This window comes from Gymnogyps californianus, chromosome 5 (genome assembly GCF_018139145.2).
Source record: "Gymnogyps californianus isolate 813 chromosome 5, ASM1813914v2, whole genome shotgun sequence".
Classification (NCBI taxonomy): Eukaryota; Metazoa; Chordata; class Aves; order Accipitriformes; family Cathartidae; genus Gymnogyps; species Gymnogyps californianus.
Genome location: NC_059475.1, coordinates 67,456,300 through 67,474,578, shown reverse-complemented (window position 1 = coordinate 67,474,578; position 18,279 = coordinate 67,456,300). Strand labels below are relative to the sequence as shown.

Here is an 18,279-nt window from a genome sequence, read left to right as displayed (position 1 = left end):
GTCCTGTGATCGCTATTTCGGGATGTTTGGGCTGCGTGGTCTTGGGTCTGGATGGTTTTGCTCGGACCCCAGGGAGCTGGATGAGGGTTTGCAGGGCAGAGCCGGGAGCGGGTGCAGAGCCAGTCCCATCTCTGCAGGAACGTGCCTTTCGCTCAGCCCCTCCCTGGGAAATCTTGGACTTGTTAGGTCATTTTAACCAAGTTTTACGGAACTTGAGAAGTCTCAGAGAGGACCGTGTTCGTAAAAATGAACCTCCTGGAAGGGGAGAGGGTCCAACCCTTCAAGGTTTCCCAGTAAAGAAAACCCAACAGCGCGAGCTGAACCTTTATCGGACACTAGAGAATCCACACACAAGAGATCTCTTTTGTACAGCTCAAAGGCATGAAGAGTTTAAGTCAAAACCCAAGAAATCAGGTGCCACTAGCTCTAGCGCCCGGGGAATTACCTGATTATTTTAGCTTGCATTTAAGAACATTAATGCATTTATTAATGCCCCTCCCTCCATTTTGCAGGAGTAAAATCAACTTTAAAAAAAAAAATAATGTGACTCTGAGAACTGCAGAAGGGAGGGAGGGTGACTGGCAGAGGGGAAGAAGAAAGGATGCTGCTGTGGCGTGCCCAAACTTCCTCCTCCCCGCTGCACGGTGCAGGATGGAGGATCATCCTCAGCAGGGTGGGAGGGTCGGGGCCGGAGCAGAGCTCGCAGTGAACCCGTGGCCGTGGGATGGATATGGGGTGGCAAGCATCGGTACGGGGCGTGGGGTGGCGAGCATCGGTACGGCGCTTCGCAGCAACGCGGGGGCACCCTCGGGACGTTTGGCTGATGGTCTGAGCGCACCACACCAGCCGCTCGCCCCTGTGCCCGCAGCACCGTCCCCTTGCAGGGGCCGATTTCTCACCCTCGGCGTTTTCTCTCCCCACAGCCGAGGCTTTGGCCAGTCAAACTCCTTACCGACAGCCGGATCTGCAGGGACAGGGCTGGGCCGGCGAAATCCCCGCCAGTTCCAGATCCCCTCCCGCAACCTCCCTACCGCCCGGCTGGGGCTGCTGGGCCCCAGTGGGCTGCTGGGCACCCCCCAGCGCAGCCCCGCCGCCAGCCCCGCCATCCTCAAGCAAGGCAGACAGGTTGGTCGGCGTTCGCGGCATCTCCAGCTTTTCCATCCCTTCCCCATAAGCTTCCTTTGCTTTTCCTCCTCTAACTTGTCCGGATTCCCCTTTTTCCCCCCCCTTTTCAAGCGAGCGAGAGCAGTTTGCGGGCGTTTGGGTTGCGCTCTCCTCCGTACGGTGGGATGCAGAAGAGGGATCAGGGGGAGGGGGGCAAACCGAGAGGCGGAGGGGGGAGAGATGAGCCCGAGGCCATTATAAATACATGGCGCAGAGGCCTCCGTTTTACATCCCGCACCCCTTTTTTGTTTGCTTCCCGCAGAACCTCTGGTTTGCCAACCCCGGGGGCAGCAACAGCATGCCCAGCCGGAGCCACAGCTCGGTGCAAAGGACGCGCTCGCTGCCGGTCCACACCTCCCCGCAGACCATGCTGATGTTTCAGCAGCCAGGTAGGAAGCAGACATTTGCTTTTTCGCTTATCCGCAGCCCGGTGAGGGGAGGGGAAGGCTGCATGAAAGGAGCCGTGCCGGTGAGCCTCGCCACGCACATCGCCTGTGCCGGCACGGCACGCTCCTGCACGCTTGTAGCCACGCTCGCAGCACCAGCTGTCGCCGCCCGAGCCGGGTATCTTTGACACGAGTCGGATTACTGGGTTAATTGAACCGGAGACATCACTGAAGGGATTTTGACCCTATATATAACATCTTGGCCCTATGTATAAATGTGCTGGTGCCTTACCTAGCTTGCTTCTGAAGGACTTTGTGTCAGGCGGGGAGGGCAGTAGCTCATCCATCACCTTTTTTGCTCATGCGTAGACATGGTGTGGAGGGACTGCCTTTGTGCACTTGAGGGAAATTCTTTTCCCAGTGCATGTGATGGGAAATGGTGCTGTGTCGGTGCTTCCTTCCCAAACGCCGCAAAAATGCTCCCGTATATAGGAGCATCCTCTGATTCAGGGGGGTTCCTGCTGAACTTGAACCCTGAACCTGGAGCATCCTTCCCATTAGGACATCCATGCCTTTTGCTCTGTGTATCCCTTCATTAGCCTTTAAACGTGCCTTTTCTTACCAACACACTCACCATAACAACTTGTACCGCAGGACAGGGAGTTACACCCCCCGAGTAAACTAAACCTCATCCGTAAGCTTCTGCCACGGTTTCAGCTTGGCAGCTCCCCTCACATCACACGCCTGCGGTGTTTTAACTGCATAATTTAGGCGGCAAATGTCCTGTACAGCAAAAGCAGCGTCTGTTCTCGGGTATTGATTAAACACCAGGACAAGGGCACATTTCTGCAGGCGCTGAAGGAGAATAAATAGGTTTCTCTTTGCGTGTTAGCCTGCGGTGAATGAGGACGTAGGAGGATTAGAGAGCCAAAGATGCGGACCGAGTCACGAGGAAAATAAGCAATAATGCGGGGCTGGGCTCCTGAAACATTTTTCATCGGGCTGTGGGTACCTCAGCCCTCCTGGACGTCGTCCCATGTTCCTGCAAGCTGGTGGCAAGCTGGAGATGCCGGCCATCGGTAGCAAAAACTGTGTGTTTGCAAAGCTTTTTGCTGCAAAGGGGAGGGCATTTTGGTGCTGTATGGATCAGGCCAGGGCACTGCAGCACACCAAACTTCGTCCCTCTGCCTTTTTCTGTGCTCACCCCCCTGGGGACATGGCAGCAGGGCCGTGGGCGACCAAGCGGTGGCCGAGCCAGCCACGGAAAAGCCGGACGGCGGCTCTGCCGGTCTGTGCTGCCATCCCATGTCCGAGCGCTAACCCTGCCTGCGCGCTGCCTGCACGGGCAGCTCCCCGGGGCTGCTTCAACATTTTACATGTACCGAGGACTTTTGCAGGGCCTGAGCAGGGGGAGAGCCCGGGGCTCTCCCCTCCCGGGGTGGGTGTCCCGCTCTTGCCCCAGCTCCCCCTCCAGCACCTCTAACCGGCGCCTGAACCCCTCATTTCCATCCGCCGTCTGCTGCGATGCCATTGAATCTCCCCAGATGTACCCCTTATCGATAAGAAACAGGGGAGCAATGACTATTTTTGCAAACGTCTCTCGCTGGAGGTGATTGCACCGGGAAGCGAGCGCTGCCAGAGTCCGGCTGTGCAGTCAGACCCTCCCGGGGCATCTTTCGGGTGGTTTCCTACCCGACGTGTGCCCGCGCCGGCGGTAGCAGAGTGGGCAGGGGGTGCGGGGCAGGCAGGGAGGGTCCTTTGCCAGGTCCCCTGACCAAGGTCTCCTGTCCCTTTCTCCCTGCAGAGTTCCAGGTGCCGGTGACTGAACCTGACATCAACAACAGGCTGGAGTCCCTGTGCCTGAGCATGACGGAGCACGCGCTCAGCGGTGAGCACTCCCTCCTCCTCGGGCTCTTCCAGCACGTCCACGCCGCCTCCGCTGAGCCCCCCGGCACCTGCCCCTGCCCCGCGCCCCCCAAAAGCTGGGACAGGCTGTGGCTGTGAGGGGACGGGACGGCGGCAGGGCTGGATGCAGGGATGCTCCCGGGGATGCTCCTGGGGGGGGGGGTCAGACGGGGACATTGGCTTCTCTCGGCGAGGTAGCTGGGGCAGGGGGTAAAACCGAATGCAGGGATCGCACTCAGCACTAGTGGAGTCCGTGCTTATAAGCCGCTAGTTAGCTTGCTAATAATAATTAGTATTAGCTCGCTAGTCTGTTATTAGTTCTCGATAAAGCCCTTGCCACCGGTGCGCTCGAATGGTTCACAGGCTTCGGAGTGTTTCACCCTTCTGCCACCGGCGTCCCTCGTTTGGCCGGGGGCTGCGGGAGCCCCAAGGCGCGGGGCTAAATCCCTGCCGCGGGCTGCAGGGTGCTGTGCCGGGAGCTGTGCCAGGCGCTGTGCCGGGAGCCGTGCCGGGTGCCATGCCGGGCGCTGTGCCGGCGGCACTGGCTGCTCCTCACCCGCACCGGGAGCGGCTGCGAGTGCCAGCCCGGGTGGGCGGATAACGGGCACGGGGAGGGAGGAGGACCAGGCGGAAAAACAGGCAGGAAAGGTGGAAAAGGCAGCAGGAGCACGATCGAGAGCCCAGCGCAGCAAAAAGCACCGGCACCAGAAGCGCCCGGTGCCCCTCGCCGATGCGTTGGACCCCCAAGCATGAAGGATGACCCCCTGGCAATGGGACAAGCACGGCCGCTGGCATCGCCCAGACCCTCCTGAATAACCAGCTCGGGTCTCGCCCCTGGCAATCCCCGGACTGCATCGAACGGTTGAGGACGGGAGCCCTCGGGGAGGATGAGTGCCACCGGGCTCCCCGCAGCGATGCGACAGCCCGTTCCGGGGAGAGGGATGCGAGAGCAAGGACTGTAAGAGGCAGCAGGGCCCTGGCAGTGCTACGGCAGCATCCTCGGCCGGGAAAACAAGGACACTTCTGTCACCCGAAGGGTTTCTCCGGCGTGTGCCCGGGCGAGGCTTAGCCGTCTTGATTCCTCTGCGGGGTACTGTTCCTCCGAGTTATTTTTTCCAGGTCACATACCCCGAGCCTCTCGAAACTGGTCGTGCTATAAATTGCTCTTAAAAAAATAAACCTTCGGGGGAGAAAAAAACAAAGGCGTAACAAACCTGTTTGTTTTTAGTCATAAGGAGGGAGGCGGCCGTGATGCCCTGGGTAGCATAACAGGGAACGCTCTGTTCGGGGGCTACCCTGGGAGCCACCCCCCTCCCGCCGCTTTCTGTCCCCAGGGATGGAGGTTTGGGATGGGGGCTGGGGGGTGGTTGGGGCTGGAGGAGGGCTGGAGGGTTGGAAATGCTGTTGGGGGTTGATTTCTGGCCCCGTAAGAGCTGCTGGCGCCCGGGGGGGGTGGAGGAGAGGGGGCCGCTGGCAGCAGGGTCGTTTGTGCGGCTTTGGGATGGGTCATGGACCCCTCGCTCCTGGGCTCGGGGCTGTGGCTGGATGTGTCCCTGCTGTCAGGGAACACTGGGGACGGGGGCTCTGGGAAGACAGAAACAACTCCCAGGTTGTTTGGGTTTTTTTGCTGCCATGATCCTCAGAGGGAGGAAAATTTTGCATCCTCTGTGGTGCGGGTGTTGCAGGGCTGGGGGGCAAGGCAGCCCCCCTCCGGGACCGGCTCTGTCCCCGTCGTCCCCCCCCACTCCTGGGCAGTGTGTCACGAACTTGTCCCGCTGTAAGGGGGTTCCCAGACTCGCACCGACCTTGCGGTGAGTCCGGGCTGCCCAGAAACCCCCTCTGCTCCTGGGAAAGGTGCCGTGGGGAGGTGGCAGAAAGCCTGGACTGGTGTTGGGACGGCGACTGCTGGGGAGGACTGGGGGGCTGCCGCAGGGTGGGGACAGACGGTGGCACAGAGGCATCGGCAGAGTGCTGACACCCCAAAACCCTTCTGCACCCCCTTGGGGAGATGAGGGGGTAGGGGTGGCCCCGTGGTGCCACCTCGCCGCAGGGGCCGTGGGTTGGGGGGTGCTCTGGGGGTCCATCCTCTCCCCAGCTCCCCGGCTCGGGGGGGGGGGATCGGTGCAAGGTGAGCGGCTGCTCGCCAGGGCTGCTCCTAACTCTCCCTTCCCGCTTGCAGATGGTGTTGACCGAACCTCCACGATCTAGAAGGCGTCGCGACGAGGACGCTGGCCGGGAGAACAACTGCTGCGGGTCCAGCGGCGAGGTCGGGGCTTGCAGGGAGCCTCAGCGATAGCTTGCATCCTTTCTCCTCTCTCTCCTCTCTCCTCTCTCTTTCTCTCTCTCCTGTTTTAATTTTGTGAATGTGTAGATTGTCCTTGTGAACATATCATTAGACTTGGAATTTGTGTTGTCATTTATTACATCCATGCTGGGGGGGGGGGGGGGGAAATGGCAGAAAATCAATGACGACGATGAAAAAGCATGGGGAGGGTGGGGGGGGGGAACGCGGCAGGAGAGTGCTGACAACGGAGGGTTCACCGGAGCACCGTGGGCAAACCCTGTTTCTGGACGAGGTTACAAATGAATATCGAATATCACGCGGGGGTGTGTGACCAAAAACCCTTTGGGGAGGATTTGCCTGTCCCGCCGGGGGCTTTGGAGCCAGTGGTCCCGTCCCTTGAGTTTCGCTGCACGGACTGGCCCGGCAAGCCCAGATTTAAAAAAAAAAACAACAAAACCCCAAAATTTCCTTTCAGTTTAGCCAAGAGCATCCGCAGTTTCGAGGCAGCGTTGTGCACAGGGCAGCGGAGGTGGAGGGTCGGCGGGCGCCTGCCGGGCGCGGGGTCGGACCCCTGTCCCTGTGCCCCCGGCGAGGGTCGGGGTGCGGGGACGTGGGGGGAGGCATCTCGCCCGGTGGAGGGTCCCGGGGGATGTCGGCAAAGCAGGGGGGGGGACGCTGGGTGAGTTTCCCTGTCTCTTGCCTTGCCTGCGCGGGTACCGGGAAGGTGCTGCATCCGTGGCTTTACACATCTGCCCCCAGCCTGCCAAAATCCAGCCATAACGGGCTTTTCCAGCCCTGGGGTGGTCGACGAGGGATGAAGGAGGCTTGGGAGCGAGCGTGCGGTTTTATTTAGCCAAATAAAAAGCCCCAAAGGGCACCGAAATGCAGCTTCACAGCCCCGTTTTCTTGGCATTAAATGTGTGCCGGGGAGGAGACGTGGATGGCGGTGGCTCGGCTGCCCCCTCACCTGCCGCCATGTTGCTTTTTGTAACGGGGAGCTAAATTTGGTCGGAGGGCGTTAAATAGCTACATCCGACACGGCGCTGCTCAAGCCTGTGCTCAAAGCGAGATCGGGGCCAGAAAAGCCGTCGGCGCCCGCAGCGATGCTCGCCGTAGCGGCGGCTTCGCTCCTGCCGGCCCTGGTGCTGCTCCGAGTCCTCTGATGGAATAATAATGGATTTAAAATTAATTAATGAAGGGAGGTGATGGGTGGGAGCGGCAGCCAGCGATATTCCCAAAATGAGCTCGGCCATGAGCACCGATGGGCAGCAGCGTGTGCCGGCACTGGCCGGAGCAGGGCTCGGGGGCTAAGGGGGAAACTGGAGCATCGGCTGGGCCGGCGGGGATGGGAGATGTGTGAATCCATTTGCCATGCAGCATTTTTAAGTTGTTTTCTTAAAAAAAAAAAAAACCAAAACAAACCAGAAACAAGTGCCAAATGCAATGTTTTATGTTTGCTGTTCCTTGGTGTCCTGCTTGCCGGCAGGCATGAGATGGGGGGAGCGTGCGCAGGGGGAGTGGAGAAGGGAAAACCCGAAAGCGAGGGAGGTTGGGAAGAGGTGTGAGGAGGTGAAGGCGAAGCGGGGGGCCGGGGGGGGGGGGGTGGCTGAGCCGCAGACGCCGGCCGGCGCTGGGGACCTGGGTCACCCCCCGAGCACCCCCAGGTTGTACGAAACCGAGGTGTGAACACAACCGCCGTAGCAGGAGCCTCCCCCAGGGAAGGCTCAAATGTATTTACGGAGCTGAAATTCTATTTATTCCTTCGCTGACTATAGAAACAGAGGTTATCTGATTGTTAAGAGATATTATTTTGGATATATTACATATTAACTTGCTATGGCTGGGAACCATGATAATGTCTGTTATTAACAACCACCAAATAATTCAATTGTTTTTTCCTTTTGTTAAAAAAAAAAAAAAGCTTATTTTCCATTGACAGTGTATAGGTTAATAACGACTTAGTTGTGTTTGCTGTTTCTTGTTGTTTTTTTTTTAAGTAAAAAAAAAAAAAAAAAGCGGCTTCAGTTGCGTTCGAGAAGTCCTGCCTGGCTCTGGGTTGCCTGTGCTGAGTGCAGGCAGCAGAGCTCCAGTGAAAGAAGTTTAAAAAAAGAAAAAGGAAAAAAAAAAAAAAGCTTGAATCCTAAAAGAAAATAAAAATTATTTATAAAAAGAAAAAAGAAAAAAAAAATACCCCAACAGTTGCATGAGTGAGGCTGTGAAGTCAAATCTTTAGTAATAAAGCGGCAGTGCCTTTCTTTTTTGTATTCACCCGTTCACCCCACGTGCAACTGTTTTGTACCACGCGCGCGTCGTGGCGAGGGAGATGTCGCGACGTCGGGTGGGCATCTCCCCCCTCCCCGCTCTCCCAGAGACAGCCCCTGGCCCCCCCAGCGCCCGCCGGGGACCTTTTACTGGTGCTGTTCCCCTGAGCCGTCCCCAGCTGCGGCGGGGGAGGCCAGCCAGCTCAGCGCCCAAGTGTCCTTGGGTCCGGCGGATGCTCCCCGCGGCTGCGACACCCAGGGGAAAGAAAAAAAACCCAACCAACCAACCTTTTCTTTCGAGGTGTCCTCCCCCTCCCCAGGGACAAGCCCTGAGCTCGACTGGACTTGAGCTGGGCTTTGCCTTTGCTTGCTCAGCTCATTAAAAAATCTTCGGGGAGGAGCGGGGAGGGGGTTCAAGCCCGGCCAGCATCCAGCAGGAAAATCCAAAACTGTGATTTACGCCCGCGAGCGGCGCGGAGCGAAGCTCGAGTTTGGTCAGCGCTTAGGGAAACTATTTCTGTTGTCACCTTTCTCCATGTCGGGGTGCGGCCGTGCCCCAGGTTTGGCTTTCTGAATGTGCCTGATGGAAAGTGGGTCCTGCAGACGTCTATAATTTGCACACAGCGACGATAACACTAAAGTTGATTTTATACGAGTCATCAGAGTTTGCAAAGTGAGTTTTATTTTTTGTATTCCTTTATCTTTACTTAAAGGTGAATGTGTATTCCTCTGGGAGGAATAAGAAGAAAAAAAAAAAAAAACAGGAATGTTAATAATGTTAAACAGAATACTTCCTCCCTTATTAATATATATATAACCCTTATGTATTTATGCATATTGTAAGCTTACTTTAAAAAGCTTTGAATTCTCTTCTGTTGCATGCCGTTCCCGGGCAGCCTTTTATTGTACATGCATGCCTTTAGTCCTGGTTTTTCTGTACAAAGTTAGTGCACAAAGAACTATTTTTGCCTAGTTAATGTTGCCGAGCAATGCATATTTTTTAAATTTTTTTTTTTTTTGGTCATATATGGAAATAGCATGTTTGTTACATGTAAAAGCTTCCCGATATAAAGAAATACTAATGTTTGGAGATGCCGGTCTTTGCAAGTGTACAGTTTTCAAATGTTGTTCCCAGTGAAACACCCTCGTGATTTCAACTTGCTCCAATGTATTTATTACTCATTTCCTCCCATGTAACTAGGAATCATGGCTATATTTCATATCAACGTTATATTGAAAGTGAAGGAAGATGATTAATACAAGGTTTTGTAACACTGGGGTGTGGCGCCTCCTTATTTACGCTCTTCTTGGCAGACGGCCTCGTACTTTAAAAAAAAAAAAAAAAGAGACTAAAATAAATGGCCAGCCCCGTGGGGTAAGAGAGGGGAGGAGGAGTTGCGTAGTTCTGCAGGGAGGTTTATTATCTTTATATAAAGCCCGTGGCAGGGCTTACAAATCCCCGGCATTCCCCACGCAGCCGCTTCTCTGTCCCTTTGGGACGCCCACGCCCCGGGAGCTGTTTAGATACGGGATTTTCTTTTGAAATCAGCAGGAATTGGGGCTGGAGCAGCTTGGAGGCTGCAGCTGAGACTGCGGAGGCATACGGAGGAACCGGCTTGGCCGAGAGCCTCAGCGTGTGCGTGGAGACATTTGGGTCGGGTTTTTAAGGCTGGGCTGATGCTGGGCTTAAAACCTGCAAATTTCAGAGCCGCCTTGGGCCAGAGCGAGCAGGGAAGGGTGCTCTGAGCTGGCGCGGGTGCTTGCCGTGGGTGCTCGGCCGCAGGAGGTGCCGAGGGCAGGGCCGTGACTTCTGGCCCGGGTTTTTCCGTATTTTCTCAGCTTTGGGGCTCTGCGCGGGCTGGTGCTGTTGGCAGCGTCACCGCCTCGCTGAGGGTGGCAGGGGCCCCCCAGATCGCCCCATCCCACCCCTGGCTCAGCGCAGGGGCAGCGAGAGCGGGATGCTCGGGGAGGGGTTGGTTACCTCCGGGGGTGGTGGCTGCGCAACCTCGCCGGGCAGCCTGGTTCAGGGTTAGACCACACTTATGGTTAAAAAAAGGCTTTTTTCTGACATTTCGATGGGATTTCCTGTGTTTCAGCTTGTGGCCGTTGCCTCTTGTAGCTCATTTTTATTCCCCTCGTCTCAGTAAGATCCCCCTGAGCCGCCACTTCTCCAAGCAGACCAAGCCCAGCTCCTGCAGGCATTTCTCAGCCAGTCCAAGCTCTAAATCATCAGCAGCTTGGCCATTCGCTGCACTCATATGTCCCTGTCCCTCCTGTACTGGGGAGCCCAGCACTGGCCCAGCACACCAGGCGTGTCTCACCAGTGCTGAGCAGAGGGGCAGGATCACCTCCCTTGACCTGCTGGAGGTGGTCTTCTTAATGCAGCTCAGGATGCTGGTGGCCACCTTGGCTGGGAGGGTGGACTGCTAGCTCGTGGGCAGCTTGGCGTCCACCAGGCCTCCCAGGCCCTTCTCTGCAAAGCTGCTTTCCACCCGGTCAGCCCCCAGTGTGCACTGGTGCGTGGGGTTATCCCTCCCCAGCAGCAGGACTCGGCCCCTTGCTGAACTTCATGAGGTTCCTCTCAGCCCGTATCTCCAGCCTGTCCAGGTCCCTCTGAAAGGCAGCATGCCCCTCTGGTGCATCAGCCACTCCTCCCAGTTTTGTATTAGCTGCAGACGTGCTGACAGCGTCCCGGTGTCCAGGCCATGAATGACGAAGTTAAAGAGTAGTTGGCCCCATTATTGACCCCTGGGGTACACCACTAGTGACCAGTCTCCAGCTGGACTTTGTGCCAGTGAACCCAGCCCTCTGAGCCCAGCCGGTCAGCCAGTTTTCAACCCACATCAATGTCAGCTTATCCAGCCTGTACTTCATCAGCTTGTCCATGAAGGTGTTGTGGGAGATGATAGTGCCAAAAGCCTCACTGAAGTCAAGATAAAGCACCCGCTGCTCTGCCCTCGTCCGCTGGGCCAGTCATCGCACCGCAGAAGGCTGGATGGGCCCACGTTCCCTTTGTGAAGCCACGCTGACTGTTCCCCATCACCTTCTTGTCCTTCAGGTGTCTGGAAAAGGCATCCAGGCTTAGTTGCTCCACCACCTTCACAGGGGTGGAGGTGAAGCTGACCGGCCTGCAGCTCCCCCGAGCCTCCTTCTTGTCCTTGAGCGAAGGAGTGACTTTTGCTCTCTTCCAGTCCTCAGAAACCTCCCCGATCACCATGCTCTTTCCAAGATCACTAACAGTGGCTTTGCAGTGGCTCCCGCAGCACCCGTGGGTGCAGCCCGTCAGCCCCCATGGACTTGTGCACGTCCACATCCCTCACCAGATCCAACACCAGGTGAGCTTTGGCTTCCCAAACCCCATCCCTGGATGCCCACACAGTGTCCCTATGCTTCTCCTGGGGCCCCTGCTTCCACCGCTTGTACGGTTCCTTTTAATGTCTGAGTTGTGTCAGGAGCTCCTTGGGCATCCAGCGCTGCCCCTGACCTTCATGTCCCCCACCAGTCTTTACTGGGTTGCAAGCACGAGATGCAGCAGAGCGTCTCCCCTCGCTTGCCTGTGTCAGGACAACATGATGGATGCCCTCCAGAGACCTCCTGGGAGGCCTGGACCCTGCCTTGGTGTCCCTCCAGCAGGCATCAGTGTGGCTAATGTCCCCCATGATGAGCAGAATCTGCACACATGGGGCTTCTTCAGGTTGTTTGAAAGCCTCATCTGCTGCTTCTCCTTGGAAGAGACTCTTAGCAAGCTCCCCAACTGCTGACGAGGCCAAGCACCCCGAAAGCGTGTCCTCAAGCCCCTTCTATTTAAAGATGCTCCTGAGCATCGTGGGCCGGGCCACCCCAGGAGGGAAAGATTCATTGTGGCCTTCAGTCCCACCCAAATTACCCTGCCCAGGAGAGCACCCACCTCCACAGCCCACAGGCAACCGGCTCCCTGCACCCGCCGTGCATCAGCCCTCCCAACGCGGCTAAGAAAAGCATTACCTAAACCCCAGCGAAATGCCGTTTCCTTCCATAAACAGTTTGCCTTTCCACGTACGTGTGCCTGCCGTCTGGGTCTCAAAGCACGGGTTTGTTGCACTAATAGAGAAGGAAAAGGGAAAGGAAAAAGCAAAAAGCCCTGGGATGGAAAATTGGAGCTGGAGGGGCTGAAAGACTCCAAGGAAAGTCCGCAGCAGCCACGCGGTTAGGGAGAGTCTGTGGGTCCTGCTGACAGGCAAACTGGCAAGAGGCTTAAAAAAGGAAAAGCAAGAGAAAAAAAACATTTCCATGCTCTCAGGAGCTGTTGGATGAATCAGTACCAGAGACTAAAGGCTTTACTAACCTGTGCTCCCAGATTACGCCATGCCTGAGCCCCGTCCAGCCTGGGGGAGTCGGGCTCCCGTTCTGCGGAGGCTGCAGCCCACGTCCAGCCGGGAGCAAAGACAGGAGGTGGTGGCCGCTGTTTTAGCAGCTGCTGGGCTGTCTCGGTCTCTGCAGTGTCCCTGGCAGGCGCAGGATAACCCCAGGTTATCTTGTTAACAGGGTCTTTTCTACGTCTACCCCAAAGGGTGATGGAGAAGGAGCCCCAGCCCTCGAAGCTGGGGCAGCCACCCCGGTGCACCCTCCCCGGCGACTGCCCGGGTGATGCTCTTGTCCCTTTGGCTTTAACCCCAGGCTCCCGGTGCGGGTACAAACGCCTCATATTTAACAGCGAGGGGAATAGCCAGGGGAACAATTTATCAGCGGCAGTAGGCAAGGATTTCCCATTACAGGAAAGTTTTTAATCAAAATGGAGAGGGCTTTACCAGAAGAGCTCCTCGAGTTCAAGGAATAATTAATTCCCCAAGTCTGTTGGCTGAGGCTGCGTGGGAGAGGCTGGATGATAACGGTGGGCTGTCTGCCAGCCAGGGACCCGCTCCCGGAATATACCAAATTGCCGCTGCCGTGCTGCTCCTCGGAGCCCCGGGCTGGCAGCCCACGCCAGCAGCACAGGGCTCGTCACCGGTGGCGCGACTGTTTCGCTCAGCGTGGCCTCTGCCACCTCCTCATGAGCAGCAAGCGATGCCATCTGGCCCCCGGGGAGGAAAATATTCCTAGAGCTGGTGCATCCGAACCCGAGGCTGCGAGGGGCCGGTTGTTCCTGTAAGCGGCCTGATGCTGTTCAGCTGCGGCAGAGGCAGATGTTTGACAGCGCTTTTTAGAGAGTGAATTCACCGCGGGGCTCAGCACCGTCGCCGAGCGCTCCAGGGAGCTATTTTTAATTGGGATCTGTAAATAGCTCGGCAACGTACACCTGGCACAGGCACCTCGGGGCTGCGGCATCGCTCGCGCAGGGCGGTGGAAGTGGTCCCTGCATCCACAGGTCCTGGCACAGGATCAGAATGGACACCATATATCTATATATCTATGTATCTATATATCTCCACATGGGCAGAGTTTGCAGCCTTATGAAGATGAGGCCACCTCTCTGCATCTCCCAGCAAGGAGCTTGGTGACGGATGCTTAAATTAGTCTAGCAACAGCACCCATCCCTGTGCAATCTGGGGGAGAGGGTCCCAGAGCTGCACTGGCTGCCGTGGAGCCACTGGCACCAATGAAAGGAGCAGTCGGAGAAGGACGGACCGTGGCTTCGCCCAAAGCTCAGCGCAGGCAGAGCCGGGGCCGGCAGCCGTGCTCTGGGCAGGCAGCAGAGCGGTGCTTACAGCCTGGCGGTGCCTGGAAGAGCAAAGCAGCCTTTCCCCTCTTTTCTTTAAGAAAACACCCTGCTGACCGAGCCTGGTCAGAGGAGAAATTGCCCAGCTCAGCCAGAATTCCTACTTTTCTACAGAAAATAGATTTTTGGCCAACTTTAAATAATAATAATAATAATAATAAAAAAATCATCCTGGCAGGTTACCCCCTGCTTTTTGACAAAGCAGCACCATCTCCATCCCCGCGAAGAGGCGGCACGGGCGGGCGGGCGTTCGCTCCCCAGGGCAGCAGCATCCAGCAGCGGGATGCAGCAGAGGGGCTGGGTGCCGCTCTCCCACCCCCCGTGCCCCCAGCCTGGCATCGGGGTGACCCCCAGAACTCCCCAAAAAAGCATTTCCAGCCCCCATGAAAGCTCTCGCTCCTCTCCCGCGACGAGCAGAGCTCGGGGCCGGGCTCGGCAGAGGGAGCCACAGACTGTGCGTCCCTGGGCATGGGCAGGCGGCTGCGGAGGCTGGGACCCAGCCCAGCTCTCTTTCCCCTCTCCGCAGCATCACTGACCTTGAGCATCACCCTGCCGGAGCCAGGACCTTTGCAACCCTCTTACCAGCTATCCCTCCCACTGCTGCTGCTGCTGCTTCCCTACAAAAACCTTTCCCATCCTTCTCTTTCTCTCCTCCAGCTGCCTTGGCCCCTTGCGATAATACCCATTTCCCTCCCAGTTTATCTCCCCAGGTGATGAGCGATGGAGAAGAGACTGGAGAAGATAAGCACAGACCTGAGGTGCAGCCTGGGCCGGCACCCCCGTGGCTGCGTGGATTGGGGTCCCCATAGGAAGTGTTTACACAGGGCTAAGGGCTGTCAACCTACATGACTTTAAAAGCAAACGGAGATCCTAAATGTATCCCGTGGGTACGTTATGAAGGTGACGCCAATGGGGCAGTTTTTTAAGGCAAAGTTTTTGTTTTCCAATAATTAACGTATCTATGGGCCGCATGACTTGCGATATTTCTGGCTAGAGCAGAAAACACAGGCAAAGGACGATCCCTTCCTCTCTGTAGTAGGTAAAAATAATAGGTAAAAACAAATTTACCATTTGTTTTACTATAAAGATACCCCCCCCACACCAGTCATTCGTTGGCTAATCTGCTTGTGATAATGTCACTGATGCTGGTAACATTATTTATACAGGAAACAGAAATTTTGCCTTTTTCCTACGCATGGATGCGCTGCAGCGTGTCCCGGCTGGAGCCATGGAAGACACCTCCTCCACCCGCTCCCACAGCTCTCCGGCAGGTTGGGGTTGCAAGATGAGGGAGCTAAAGAAATGCCAGCGGTACGGTGAGATACAGCTTCTCTAGGGGAACAGCGGGATGCTGAGAGGGTGTACGGGCACCCACGGCCAGGGCAGGACGAAGCCGAGGCATAACTCCCTCCCATAGCACCCAGTAAAGGGTTCCCCAGGTCACACGTGAAGGTTGGGTGGTGAGCACCCACCCAGGAATTGCTGCCTTGGTGGCATTTGTACACCCCAGGCAAAAGCAGCCCCATTGTGGTTTGCCTTAGCACTTTTAAAATAGTTCACAGGCCGGTGTAGCTCAGTTAGCCGCTCTTCTGGTGGATTTTTAACCTTTGCTTTACTGTTGCAATCGCGATACGGAGCAGCAGAGCAAATAGAGAGGTAACGTGGTACGGTCCACTCCACCAAAACCGCCCCTGCAAAGCCCCAACACCAAAAACACAATACAAAGTTGTTAAAAAAAAAAGTAAATAAATTCCTCCTTATTATATTCTTCGGGTATTTTAGCAAAATTTCTTTGAACACTGTGATTTAGTTCCCGTCCCTGTTAACAGCCCAACCCAAGACTTATTAAAAAGAGCTTTAACGTTTTATATCCTCTCCACTACTAAATCATGACTGCAACTTTAAATACAACTGGAAGGCAAAGCTTTTCATAAAGGTTATTTCCAGGAGTTCAGCAGAAGGGCTCAGCCAAAGCTCAAAGGGCACGGCTGGTTGGGGGCTCTTTCCCAACGCCGACAACTCACTCGAGAGAGCAGGGGCAGAAACCAGAGGCCAGGTAATGAGCAATCTGAGCTCATTAAGCAACTGTGGGCTGCTGGAAGGTTCCGACGGCTGCATAAGGCCTCCAGGATGATCAGAATCCCCTGATTGCAGCCGCTCAGCCACTCGGAAGGCAGATTTTGGGCTAGAAAGATCCCTATTTTGGGATCCCTTGGGTAAAATGCCCAAGGAAAGGCAGACGTCTGCTGATGCTCCCCCCACAAGTGCAGACAGGTACTCAGCCTGGGTGAGACGTGGACAACAGCCACCCGCTCAGGAACCCATACCGCACCGACGGACACCCCAGTCCGACTCTAGCTTGCAGCTCCCCCCTGCTGAACCCTCAGAGCTGCAGGCTAGCCGTCTGTCAGGGTTTCCCAGCTAGCTGCTACTGCCCAGGTTCCTCATACCTCGCTCTCAAAGACCTAACCATAAGGCTGGCCATGTTTCCATGAGCTCCCCTGGGGACAGGTTGGGTTGGGCTGGCAGCTCTCACGTCTTTGGGCAGCAGCATTCGTTATTCACCACCTACCTGAGCCATCCTGATGACCAGCAGCAGGACCTCGTACGCAAGAGGGTGCTTTGAGGAAGAAGTTTTGGGACTTGTGCTTTGTAGCAGAGAACGTAAAAAATCTACAGCGGCCTTGGGAGCGTGAAGACGGCATGAGGTCCAGTCACAGGCAATGCAGCTGGGAAGGAGATATCTGCCCAGGGTTTCCAGGAGAGGCATCCCCATCTCCAGCAAGCTCCCACATCAGGGACAGCTGGGACACGCTGGCAGAGCAAGTAACCCACCAGCCAGGTCTCTGTAGAGAATTCACACCACAGCACGAGGGAACTAAGGCCACCTCTTCGCACCCTGAGATAAGCGGGACTAACCACCTCCCGGGGCTCCTAGCTGTGAAAAGTTGCCTGAACCGAAGCATCAGCCTGCACCCAGAGGTGGAACGCAAGGGGAGAGGCCCAAAGAGCCTGTGCCAAGGACCCGGCTGCGCACGGCCTGGGGACTCGCTGATCGGTCACTCCGCGGCATGTGTGCAGGAGATGATGGGAGACACCATCAAAGTAAAGCACAGTGATAGAAAAAACACAAAGAAGCTGCTTATATGGGGGACTCTTGAGAAAAAACCACCTGAGAAGCAACGCGTACCACTGGAGGGCATCGGGAAACGAATAGAGCAAGTGATAAAGCAGGCGGGATCTTGGGAGCTGTGGTAGGTTAGGGGTGGGAGGACGTCACCTTAATAACAGGTTTTGGTTCTTTTACAGATTTGGTTCTCTCTCTCTCCTTTTTTCTTTTTTGAGCTGTAAAGACTTTCAAGCTGAATATTTTTTCACCCCAAAGAAAACAGATTTTGCCATGACCACAACACCAGGGAGGCTCCTTCCCAATCCCACACCTAAAAAAAAAAAAATAGAGAGGCAGGGAATAGAAAATCTCTTGCAGAAGTGCCTGTTTTGACAAACAGGCTGTTTCCCACCACAATCACCAGCTTTAACGTACAACCGTGGGAAACACAGAAGTAACTCAGCTTCACGACAAAGACAATTCTTGACAATGCTCCCGGGGCTTCCCAGGAGGGTTATTTCCAAATAGGACAGGCCATTTGGGAAAACAAACCAAACCAAAACAAAACAACAACCAAGCCACGAAGGGCTGGAGGGGGCTTTCATTCATTATTCCTTCTCCGTTTCTGACTGCCACAGCGCTCGCCCACAAAGCCACGCTGTACCAGCAGATTCCCCATCCCCGCCTGCGGCCTGAAAACTTCTCCGGTTGCCTGGTTTATTTTGCGCTTCAGCACAGAGAAGCAGGTAAGAGATTAAAGAAGCTGTGCTGGTTTTGGCTGGGATAGAGTTACTTTTCGTACAGGCATTTAATGTCTTCTTTTTTCTCTCTTTTTCTCATCCAGGCAGCAGAAAAGCCTGGGCCAACGCAGCCTGCTGAGGGCTCCTGGCAGAGGTGGGCAGCTTGCAGAAGGTCACGCTCATCTGTCGGCACACTCACGGCTCCAACCGCAGCACAGACACCATCTGCCTCTTGAAACTGCCTGGCAATATAGAAGAGCAAACATTAAGCGTGGAAGGGCTACAAAGGGACTTACCTGGAGCACAGCCCGCTTTCCTTCTGGTGGCTCTGGATGCTGCGAAGGGACGGGGCGGCTGCATGCTGTCCACGGGTGTACAAGCACGGCCACACGCAGCCCACGCAGTCCCCCTTCCCTCTATACCGCCCATTGGCAAAGCTTTGGCTACAACGCTCCTCGGGAGCGCGGGACCTGTAAATTTTATATTTTTTTTTTTTTTCCCCTGAATCTCAGCAATATCTGCATCCTGGGAGGACAGCAGGGAGGCTGGAGGACAGCAGGAGTGTCGCTAAGACAGCCTCCCTACCCTGAAGGAGCAGTACAGCTTCTGCTGGCGCAGGCTGAGCTCATTGCTATGCGTTGCACAACCAAGACTTCAGCTCCAAGGTCTCTCGTCGCACCTGCGTCGTGTCTGCTCTTAGGATATATTTGTTCAGGGAATTTGAATATTTGGCCA

At 55.8% G+C, this 18,279-nt stretch overlaps 2 protein-coding genes across 4 annotated transcripts in view; one reads left to right on the top strand and one right to left on the bottom strand.

Moving 5' to 3' along the window:
* Window positions 1-5,859, top strand: part of SAMD4A (sterile alpha motif domain containing 4A) — a 103,447-nt gene extending 97,588 nt beyond the window's left edge. For 2 of the 3 annotated variants that reach the window (XM_050897421.1, XM_050897420.1), the window contains 4 exons: window positions 924-1,125; window positions 1,427-1,553; window positions 3,355-3,438; window positions 5,635-5,859. In XM_050897421.1, coding sequence (XP_050753378.1) covers window positions 924-1,125; window positions 1,427-1,553; window positions 3,355-3,438; window positions 5,635-5,663 — 442 coding nt within the window. In that variant the 3' untranslated portion in view covers window positions 5,664-5,859. Of the gene's footprint in view, window positions 1-923; window positions 1,126-1,426; window positions 1,554-3,354; window positions 3,595-5,634 lie in introns of those variants that run through there. The other variant, XM_050897419.1, reaches the window with a different exon arrangement.
* Window positions 1-18,279, bottom strand: part of GCH1 (GTP cyclohydrolase 1) — a 318,959-nt gene that overhangs the window by 277,209 nt on the left and 23,471 nt on the right. The window lies entirely within an intron of this gene.